Below are 11,785 nucleotides of genomic sequence, written 5' to 3'. Positions count from 1 at the left end.
AAGTCACATCTAAGTGTTATGGAACAGTTTGTCATTATATTCACAGTATTACATGGTTCTTTCAGCAGTTACTACGTTACAGTGCTCTTAAAGTGTCCTGATCAGCTTTGGGTCTGGTGAAGTAAGAATGTGATCAATAGCTTTGCAGTATTTTGTTACACTGTGGCTGTAATCATATTAACACATAGGTTAAACATTTTATTCAAATTTGGTAAACAAACTAGTCAATATAATTCATGCTGTGATGCTGGATTAAACCTGGTCAAATGATTGTGTATTGTGTTTTCAATTTTTTATGAGGTTTCTTCATCTATATAAACATTCTCAATATCACCTTTGGTTTGCTCAGAGTTTGTTCAGATGATTTTTAAAACTAAATGTTGTGAAAATGCAAGGTGTGTTACACAATTTCAATGGATGGCGTGGGGTCAAAAACTATCAAAAGTTTCAACCTTAGATATATAACTGTTGACAAACACACTTAATGTGAGTCACACCCAGTAATTATAATAAGCAGGAATTGCAGTAAGCAGGGTCACCTTAAGATAATCAGCTTGTTGGCAATTGTTTTATTTAATTAAATGTATAACTTTTTTCATTTCAGACTGATAAAACAGTCAGAGGGGCAGTGGCTGTTGGCAATGATGTTCTTGTGTGTTTTGTATTTGTTAATATTTTGTAGTCAGAAAGAGTATGAGATCACCTTTTCTTGTGCATGGTGCTTTATCTACGGTAAGTGCCTTTTTAACGTTTTGGATTAAACGCAAAATGTCTACATTGTTTTTTATTATACGTGATATGGGGTTTTATTAATTATATTTAATTATATTTTTTGTTTCAAAATTAATGCCAACCCTTAAAAACATGTTGACTATATTTTTTAAACAATTAAACAAGACATTTATTTAAAAAATGAAATGAGTTTGAGGTCTTTGCTGATTCGTCTGCGTTTGATCGGATTCAAGACCAAACGGAGATGCATTGCAGGCAGGTAGGATTTAGAATTTTTTTAAGATCTTAAATACGTCTTGTAGAGATATGGAAGACGTATTATTCAAAGACGATCGTCAGCAGATGTAAAGATCTTTACAAGACGTATCTGAGACGTACGTGTGCTATCTGGGCAGTGTTTCGAGCAAAGAACTCACCGTAAAGACAAGAATGGTTCTTTAAAATTATTGGTAGGAAACGAGTCAAGACAATCAAGAGTACATTCATTAGTAATGAAATACCTGTAAAACACAAGAACAAGATATTTTTTTGTATTTCTTTTTTCCAAATCTGTTCACTCCACACGCCAGATCGGTAGGTGGCGGTAATCACTTGTTTATTGGTGTGCCAAACCGCCATTAAACACCAGAAGAAGAACTCACCGTGGTAGCAGTCAGATCGCGGATTCATATGCAGAATTCATATGTAGCGTTCATGTGGAAGTGAAAGTCCGTGACAAGTAAGTTTTCTTCTATGTTGTTGTTGTCAATGCAGATTATTACAATGTACCGCAGCTGTGTTAACTTTGATGCACCGAGATCTGTTTGAGTGAAATTTGATAATGTTTTATGAGCAGATTAGTGCCGTTAGCATCGCGGCTAATATGTAGTGATGGCCAAATGAAGCGTTTCGAAGCATTCTTGCTTTCCGATACAATTGTGCCGAAAATGGTTCATTACTCGAAGCTTCATTCAAACAGAAAATGCACACCACCATCTGCTGGTGAATTAAATGTAATGCAACAAAGCTGACAATGCAAGTAATGTACCCGCCCCATTTTGGCTGTCAGAGCTTTGACACTGTGTTCATGTTTCAAACCCTCAATAAAACATTGAGCCTGAGATGTGTTTGTGTGTGAATATTTAGCTGTAGGATACAGCACTCTACAACTTACTAACTGGGCATTTATGCATTTAAAAATGTATTTATAATGTGGCAGAGGGCAACTGGACAGGGCTTGGATAATGTGGAGGAGGGTATTCATTAAATGTTGTGGTTTTTATTCAGAAATATAATATTAATTATAATACATGTTTATATTTTTAATAATTTTATAATATAGCCTAACGTTAGGCTATACATTTGGTGATGTGGGCGATTTTTTTTTTTACAAATTCACCAGCTTTGGAGAATATTCTCTCGCATGAAACAGATGCTGGAGTACACAAAATTGTTTAGAAAGCTTTTCTATGGTTTGGCTTCACTTGCGTGAAAAATAAAGCCGCCAAGTTTCAAACCTGTCAACGCCGGATTGGGCTGTCAAAGCATGTCGTGTGGTTTACTAGAGAAATGAACCAGTGTGACTACGTTTACATGCTGTAAATATTCGGGTTATGATCAGGTTAAGGTCGGGTTTCGGGTTTCTGAAACATTCGGAATAATCCGTTTACATGCGTGAGCAGAGAGAGTTACCCCTGTATACATGGAATTGGCAATATCCCGATGTAAACTGTGATTAAAAGGTAAATGCGGTGATTTTGCGTGGCTCACTATTGCGCAATGCGGTTTTACCGCCTTCATTTACTAAAATAAAATTATTATTTAAATCCAGAACAAGCTGCACCGATGTAGAAGCAGGGTAGGCTAAGTTACATGTCTTTCCTTTTATGAGAAAAAGATTAACAAGCTATACTAGGCTTCAGCTAAATATACTTTTTGAAGAACGATTTTCTAACAAGAAGGTTTTTTAAGTGCATATTTACAGAGCATCGGTAAATAGGCTACAGAACACAACAGTGTCTTAAAGAAATTAAAATTAGACAGTATTCATGCAACTATAAATGTACAAAACAAAACGAATGCAATAGCTTACAGAAGGCAATGAATATTTATTTATGGCATTTTCAATAATATATTAGTAGATAAATTAACATCTATAAAGTATGAAAACTAATAAATCATTATTTTGGCTAAATTAAGCTGGATGGATCATTTTTATAATTGTCATCCTTTCAGAACAAGCTTATATGCTATCTATAATAACTTACATTATATTCTGAGTGTTACTTGGCCGAAAATATGTAGAAATACATGCAAGTAAAAAAGTACAGAACAAAAATGTTTACCTCACGCGGATTGAACGAAAAGCCGTTAATTAAGCGGACTGAGAACGTGCAGAAATAGTCGAGTCGGCAGATGATCACCAATGTTCATAATGTTTCACGCAGGTACTGTTGATGATAAACTTTCATATCTAAATGTCAGGTATAAGTATTCAGTCAGTTAATAATAAAGCCGCCGGCGTTATTGCAACATCCTTATCCACGGAGCGGACGCTGTGTACAAAGAAAAAACCTAAGGTTTTTATTTTAAGTGCTGGTAAGCAATCAGTTATATTATGCCACTTTGTATTTGTGTTGATCAGTTAAATTAAAGTAATTTTAATCTTAGAAACTGCATCAAGATGCAGACGACGCTACAGTTATTCTGTCATCTTTAACTTTTTCACACATTCTGTATTTAACGAAATATGAATAGCATAGTATTACATTTTGAATTCAAATTCACGCAAAAAAAAAAACAAGTTACTCTCATAACTATTGCCAATCTATTTGGCCTTTATTATACATGTATGCTTTGAAAAACAAGAATAGCTATATATTAATTTAACGTGAAAAACGCGGTTGTTGCAATTGGTTTCCTCCTCGCTCTAAAAGTGTGGCGCATCTCTCTCGCCATGCTTACTTCTACTCCCTGCGGGTTTTTTTGGCGCATACAAGAAGTTTCTCTACTCAAAAGACCAAGATTCCTTGCGAATAGAACATGCGCAGTACACAAATCAATGTTCCTTTTGATGGGAATATCCCGATGCGCGTTTACATGACCAAAATTTCGGGTTAGAAAAGAGGTAACCCAGGGGTAATATTCGGGATTTTAAAAACAGGAATATGAGCATATTCGGGTTTTTGCCGGTGTTTACATGGACGTGCGCGACCGGGTTTTTGCTAATATTCCGGATTTGAACGGGTTATTGGCTGCATGTAAACGCAGTCTGTGTTTGCTTCAGACATCGTATTTCACGTGACTAGTGACGTAACGATACAAGCTCCGAAACAGTGGTTCATTGCGAGGACTTTTCGAGTCTGAAGCAAGCATCGAAGCTTCGGTGTCAGACGTAACATCACTACTAATATGTTTAATGTTTACTTGTTTATTCATTCAAAAGTGCAACATTTCTGCTTAATTATTGCTTTATTAACAATACAGTATAATATTCAATTTATTATTGTTGTTTTGTAGTAGTTACTTCATTATGCAGTTTGTTATTATCTTATGCTGATATTTATTGGTCATATATCAGTACGTTGTGTAACTTAATGGTAAAGTTAGTTGTTTATCATTGATGTTTGTAATCTCTTATGTTTTTTACGTGTTATATTTAGACAATCATTATTTATTATTTCTGTTATCATGTTTCAGAAAACTACCTCAAGTACACCACTATGTGAAAATGGTCACTCTTGTGCAATACATGACCAAATCTGATGACTCCCAACTCCCCGACCAAAGTACTGCAGCAGTCAATAACATATCCACAAGAGTTAAATGGGGCACTTTCTATATGGTAATATGGAGAATTGCATTCTACACTCTAAACAGATTAAAAATGTTGTTTTGATGTTAGAAACAACACAAACAGTGTTAGTTTTGGGACAACACACTAAATGCATTGTCCCAAAACAGACAAATCTCTGTTATTATTGGAACAACACATTTTGTGTTACTTTAAATACAAGTGTTGTCACTTTTATTTATTTTAACACAAAGTGACACATAATATGTTGAAACTGCACATAATGTGTTAAAGCGCATAACACAAAAAATGTGTAAAAAAATTAACACTTGCTTTTACAGAGTGTAATATTAATTATTAAATAATTAACTGCATAAGTAATTTTTACTTAAACCTAAACATCAGTATGTTATACCTACTGATTAGTTAATCATTTATCTTAGTAGTGACTACAGTGTGAACTAGTGCTGCACAATTAATCGCATCGCAATCGCAATGTCAGCCTGTGCAATTATATGACAGCAAAATGTTGCAATTATATTAAATAAATAAATGTGTGGACTTGTTAACACAAACTTTCTGATAACAGTTTGAAGATTTTCCTTGCTGTTTAAAAAAGACAGAAAAACTAACAAAAAAGGCAGTGCACGTGTGGCATGAACGTGTGTGGCGTGCGTTGTCACTTGTGTGTGCGCAGCGTGGAAATACCAGAGCGAAGATGGATGCAGAGGAGGTTGACAGTGATCTGGTAGCTAAAAAAAACTCTATGTCTGTTGTATGGCGGTATTTTGGATTTAAGATTACTGACACTAGTTTTTCAAATACGCATTACCACTAAACTGTGTGTGTATTTTCCTTAAAACCCATCAAGTTGACTCATGATACCATTTATTATAATCGCAACCGCACATCGCAATATTACCACGAATAACCGCAATGGGAAAAATTACCCAAATCGTGCAGCCCTAGTGTGAACCATTTGTTCTGCACTTCGATTTATTTTGTTTGTGGACTTGTGTTTGTCATAGCAATATCAGGTACCACATGCAGCATGACTTGTTTAATCAGACTATTATTTTATTAACTAATTCAACTTTACAAACAATGCTTTTCAAAGTCAAAGTCATTTATATGTGCAACATCTGACAGCAGTGAATTTTCATCAGCCATTACTCCAGTTTTCATTGTCACAAGATCCCTCAAAATCATTGTAATATGCTGATTTGGGGAACATGAACTCTTCTTATTATTTTAAGCAAAATTATAAAGAACTATAATTTTTATAGTTTTGCAATACATATATATTACAGTATTGTTAAAGCATGCTTTTAAGATATTTAAAAGTATAAATTGTAAAGTCGTTTTATAGAACATTTTGAAAGGAGTTTGTCTTAAATGCTTCTCTATTATAGCTGTCCTAGTTGTCTGTATCAGATGTTTCTTTTGTCATGTTCATCAAAAAGCCAATACACTTACAATGAAATCTTTCTTTTCTTTCCTAGAGAGTTCAACTTTTCTGTCTTGAGAGATTCACACCTTTCAGATTCCCAACTTTATGATATTGTTCAGAATTTGGTTGGAGAAAATTAGAAGATTGGGGCAAATGCTGTTCGGTCCAGGCTTGCAGCTATAAATATTCGAGTGCCGCAAAGGAGACTTGGACTGTATGGTTAGAGTTAATACTTTTTACCTAATTAGGTCCCAAGCTTTGGAATGTTTTGCCCAACAATGTTCAATTTAAGTCTACACTACAGACACATCTCTTTAACAAAGGATTCACATAATTCGCCTATTAAATATACGTATGCCGCAATAGTTAGCTTTTCTGGAACAGAGCACACTTTCATCCATTATACCGTATGACACTTGCATTATATGTGATGACTTATGCTAATAGGATTTTGTTTCTCTTTCCCTGTCTCGTCCTAGAACCCAAGGACACTGAGACTGACAGACCCAGTTCCTGCTGCCATGAAGCTCATCACACCATGATCTACTGGCCTCCCATCATCGTGATGCCCTGCCAATGGCTGACCAGCGACCACCCGCTGCTTCCCTTCATTTCTAAATGTTTTAATTCTTAATAAATCGTATAGTATAGTTTTTTATTGGATCGCGTAATTCTGCTTAGTGACAACCAACCACTTACTTTAACTTTTAATTTAAATGATTTAACCTTTAACAATAATTCCCATACATTTTATGAATATAGAAGGCCTATTCAATATATAGTATATATTTTCTAGGATCAGCTAGGTCTGGGTCTCTCTCAAGGGTTTTCTTTCTCCCAGTGACTTTTTCCCCTATAAGGGTTTTTTCCTAGGAGTTTTTTAAACCCCTTGGGGTCGGCTGACATTAGCTTAACTTAAAGAGTTACATTACATTATTACTCCGCTCACTAGTACGGTTTAATCTGAGCCGCTGTACTTTGTTGTCCTATAATTTTTCTCTTGTTTTTATTAAACAAGTAACCCAACTGGAGCTGCACGTAGAGCGTTGGCCCAAAGACTGCACCGAAGAACCTACTATGTTGCAGGTCCCAACTCATTGTGGCACAGTGATGGAAACTACTTAATCTTAACATGTTTACAAATTTGAATGTTTTCTTAAGTCCCTGTAAAGTCAATTTAAAAAAATTGTTTCTGAACACATTATAAATGTTTAAAAAATGTATTGCAGAAATACACAACAAAGACTATAAACTACGTAGTTCTGAATTGCAGAGTAAAGATTGTGTATTTCTGAGTTCAGGATATTTTAGATGGTCCTAAAATGGTTGCTCGATAATGCACTTGAGCCACCCAGCGTGGCCCCGCCCCTAACACAATTGTGACCATCCATTCAGGTTGAAGTGGTATTTGAAAGTTGAGAAACAGTAAGTGGGTGTTGTTTCAGCTTTGACGGCGTACATACCACCACCGTTTGAGAGCACAAAATACTGCCTATTTTTCCAAGATTTTGATAACTTAGTTTAATTACTTGGTGTTTTGCATGCAAATTTGGTTGGTTGGTTAATAACACATTTTTCCAAATACATGCTTTCAGATATCTCAGTGCAAGTTATATTCAGTTAAGACAGCTGAAACATTCATTTTAGTTTTGCCTTAAGCCTTATCTGTGAAACCGGGCATTGGTGTTCTACATGCTAATGTTTGATTGTTTGGTTTTTAAATCTTATGTCACACCCTTCTTGATGTTCTAAATGTGAATATATGTATGCTTATGTGTGCTGCAGTGCATCATTTTAAATCGGCAGTTACAAACTAACTAAACTAAGTTCAGATGACAATAAAGAAAGTGTACAAAACTGTCTGTATTCATTTTCAAGACATTTAATTTTCCCAAAGAAAAACAGTTTTTCTACTGATGAACATGTATACGTTATAAATTTATATATAAATATTTTAACATTTAAACACAATCATAGTACTACCATGTAGTGGCTTATTTTTTATTAATTTAATATATACCTGCACCCTTTACAACATTATGCAGTTGTTGTACAGACGGTATTGGTCAAACTGAAAGAGTGCTTATAGTACAAACAATAGGACTACCAGATAAACACTTCATTATTAAGTACCAGCGAAGCACTTTATTTCCACTTTAGACATAATTCTTTTTTGCATTGAAAATGTCTTTCTCTAATCTGATCTGTGATAGTAAAAAGAGAGAAGCTTGCCCACCACAAGCGACTGAAATGGTTAAAATTCCATGTGTCTTTCTAACAAGTGCAGGGTGGCTCTTACATATCACTGACTGATGTTATCTTTCTGATTAATGTTATCTCCAAGTGCACATACACCAAATGTGCAAGCAATAGGCTTAGTAACGTGTCTTTACTGAGACATTTTAAACCCTCCATATACACTTACAAGCAAACCCTGCCAGATATTATGAAGTACCAGTGAAGTGCTTTTTTTCCACCTTCCATATATATATATATATATATATATATATATGCTTTTGGAATCTGATCAGGGATAGCAAAAGCAAAAATTAAACTTGCTTGGCAAAAGGTAGAATCGAACCCGGGTCTACCACACCAAATGCAGGTGTCACCAACCACACACCACTGAGCCTTATAAGAGAAGTGAGTGAAGTTTCAGTTAATGTACATAGTGCTTGACAACAAGGTGGGCAATTTGTATAAGTATAGACAATCTTATATTTTATTTGCAGTATTTTACATTATAGCCAACGTGTAAGAAGGAAAAAGCACAAAGAAATAAGTTGATCCTTAGCATTTTACTTGCATTTTGGTGTCATAGCCTAGAAATGGACGGGAACCCCCTAAGCCTACAGTAATGGTTTAACCCAACTGCCCAGCAGCCAATAGGAACTCATCAGGCTCACTCGTTGAAACTGGTCATGTTGCCACGAGGGCCAAAATCGCGCGAATTTTCACACGTAAACAACGCGTAGAATACGCGTTGTTTGCGCGTAGAATATGTGTTGTTTACGTGTGAAAAATCGACGCGTATTCTACGCGCAAACAACACGTATTCTACGCGCAAACAACACGTATTCTACGCGCAAACAACACGTTGTTTACGTGTTGTTTACGTGTAAGATTTCGCGCGTTTTTGAGCTTCACGGCCTTCCATATTTCCCCTACTACATTTTCAGTAAGTAGGCGGTTTCGGACAATACTACACGTGCCTCTGAATCTCGCGAGAAATAGTCCAAAATCCCGCTAATTCTCGCCTACCCTTTTACGTATACTGAGGTTTCGGACATACCATTCGTTCGCCTACTGCTTTTTGCCTACTATATAGTATGGCAGTATGCGGTTTCGGATTCAGCCTATGTGAGTGTCGTAACTCTCTTATTATACGGCTCTGGGTGTCATGTACTAAACTGAACTATGAGACACACTTAACCGGGACCCTTTTTATTTCATTTTCAATATTACAGGAAATTGATTACATTCAGTAACATTTGTAAACCTTACGGTCACTATTGTTAAATGGGTTAATTTCTTGGGGTAAAGATACACACGTTTAAATACATCTGACATAAAAATGTGTACATTGTCAGTGTGAACCATGACGCAGCACAATTGGCATGCGACGACAACCAGTTTGTAGTTCGTAGTCGCTTAAACTTCACTACCCAGAAATCCATGAGAATAATTCGGCGCTGGTTGGCTGAAAAAGCCACAACCCCTCGTGATTATTCAAGGCGAACTGCTGGTCAACTTTAACGCAGCTACATAAGGCTCAGATAATGTGTTTTATCCAGTGTGACCTGACGTTTCGTGAGTGCGATGGCCTTAAACTGCAGTAGATTTTACCGTCTTATCTTAGGAGCACACAGCGCGGCTGAGGTCTGCTCAAAGGGAACAGTTCAACAGTACTCCAGTATTGCACGTGAAGAAAACAGACTGCTGCAGGTATGTGTGACAGCTAATACACTTGCAGGAAACACCTTAGATTTGTAACTTAAAATAGACAAGTTTGGTGTTACTTGTTGCACAAGGTTGCAGAGTAGGTAAGTTACATATGTTCAGAACTATTCTTAATTAGTAATTCTGTTTAAAATGTGCAAGTATCTTATTTAATGTTGTTAAAGTTTGAAATTTTTGATAGTGGTTGTTCCCAGGCTCATTACTTTATGTCTCCTCGGGGTGGCGCTAAACGCATTAATTAGTGAAACGTGAAGAGATTAGGATAGGATGGCGGATGCGCGCCTCAGCCACATTTAAGTCCAAATGCTTTTATACCATTGTTGGGCTGGTAAAAGAAATGTTTATACAAAACACATTTGTATGTTGTAAAATGTGTTAGTTTACAAAGAAACGCTTAGCATAAAATGTTTAATGTAGGCTACTCGAAATGTTACACATTGCTAAATATGTTGTTCATTTACCTCAGGACTTCAGATTTGGGTATGGACAGCGAAAGCATTGTACTCGCACATGCGACCTGGCAATATTTTAATTAGGGTTTCGAGCACGAAGTGCTGAAAACCTATTGTATTTGTCTGTTTTATTATGTTGGCTTGACAAAGCCAACATACTGTTCTTCGATCTAAGCTTATTATTATGTTGGCTTGAGTTTTGTTGCACTTAAACTTATTATTATTAAGTTGGCTTGTGAAAGCCAACTTACTGAAATGCTATTTAAACTTATTATGTTGGCTTGACAAAGCCAACATACTGATATTGTATTTAAACTTCTTCTTCTTCTTCTTCTTCTTCTTCTTCTTCTTCTTCTTCTTCTTCTTCTTCTTCTTCTTCTTCTTCTTCTTCTTCTTCTTCTTCTTCTTCTTCTTCTTCTTCTTCTTCTTCTTCTTCTTCTTCTTCTTCTTCTTCTTCTTCTTCTTCTTCTTCTTCTTCTTCTTCTGAGACTAAAATTTCTGCGGCTAACTCGTCCAACAGCTTTCAAGCTACATCCACGAAATTTTCCACGGACATTCTGACTGGTCTAAAGAAGTGTGCTATATCTTTTTGACGGGATCCGACTTACAGAATTCCTAAAACGGGACATTAAACTTCGGAAAAGTCCCATTTACTTAACATTGCGACAAACTTTGACGGGTCATAGCTGCAAGCGAGAAATTTGTAGAAACTTGTGGGTTACCACTTTTCAAGAGGCTGGCAGGCACTGTGAGAACATACCTCACATTGGGGTGTAAGATGTACCCCTTGGGTGTAAGAGGCCCCCAAAATTCCCCATTGACTTATAACGGGGCAGGAAACATGCCCATATAAGGGAATAAAAGCGTCCCAGATGGAATATCTTCGCTTTACAGTGTCATAGAGACATGGGGGTGGACTCATTTTACTCAGGCATCCAATCAGTCTCTCAGGATCGCCCCATAGCTATTAAGCCACGCCCCTAGCAACCATTTTTGGGCACCCTAGCAACATATCCCATAGACTGCCATTATAAAATGCCCAGATGGATATCTTTGCAGCACAGTGTCACAGAGACATGGGGGTGCGCTCATTTTACTCAGGCATCCAATCAGTCTCGGAGGATTCTTATTGAGGTATTAAGCCACGCCCCTAGCAACCAAATATGAGCACCCTAGCAACATAATAAACAAAGCCTTATATCTCTGGATCCGAAAATCATAGAGACATGGGGGTTGGGTCTTTTGGTCATGTTAGCCTTATGCTAGCTCCATGCTAAGTCATACTAGCTTCATGCTAGTTTCGTGCTAGCTTTATGCTAATTTCATAATAAATCATGCTAGCTTCATGCTAATTCATGTTAGCTTCATGCTAGCTTCATGCTAATTCATGTTAGCATCGTGCTAGCTTCATGCTAATTC

The 11,785-nt window shown here is 36.5% G+C and overlaps 1 protein-coding gene and 1 long non-coding RNA gene across 19 annotated transcripts in view; both read left to right on the top strand.

Annotated features, from left to right (window-relative positions):
* Nucleotides 1-1,261: 1,261 nt before the first annotated feature.
* Nucleotides 1,262-7,831, top strand: LOC135778251 (uncharacterized). Of its 2 annotated transcripts, none has more exons than XR_010544477.2 (4): nt 1,262-1,450; nt 4,411-4,555; nt 6,007-6,173; nt 6,434-7,830. It is a non-coding gene; the product is annotated as an uncharacterized lncRNA (long non-coding RNA). The 2 variants fall into 2 exon arrangements; XR_010544478.2 differs by lacking the exon at nt 1,262-1,450 and adding an exon at nt 4,013-4,105 and having other exon boundaries at nt 6,434-7,831.
* A 1,391-nt stretch (nt 7,832-9,222) lies between these two features.
* Nucleotides 9,223-11,785, top strand: part of mocs1 (molybdenum cofactor synthesis 1) — a 269,565-nt gene continuing 267,002 nt past the window's right edge. For 8 of the 17 annotated variants that reach the window (XR_012335344.1, XR_010544482.2, XR_012335342.1 and 5 more), the window contains exon 1: nt 9,365-9,899. Coding sequence is in view for 11 of the 17 variants with exons in the window: in XM_065288726.2 (XP_065144798.1) it covers nt 9,774-9,899 (126 nt within the window). In the remaining 6 variants the exon portion in view is untranslated. Of the gene's footprint in view, nt 9,315-9,358; nt 9,900-11,785 lie in introns of those variants that run through there. The other 9 variants (XM_073812498.1, XM_065288720.2, XM_065288729.2 and 6 more) reach the window with 8 other exon arrangements.

Source organism: Paramisgurnus dabryanus, chromosome 17 (assembly GCF_030506205.2).
Source record: "Paramisgurnus dabryanus chromosome 17, PD_genome_1.1, whole genome shotgun sequence".
In the NCBI taxonomy this organism is placed as follows: Eukaryota; Metazoa; Chordata; class Actinopteri; order Cypriniformes; family Cobitidae; genus Paramisgurnus; species Paramisgurnus dabryanus.
The sequence above is the reverse complement of the archived record's forward strand: the minus strand, read 5'-3'. Positions and strand labels throughout refer to the sequence as shown.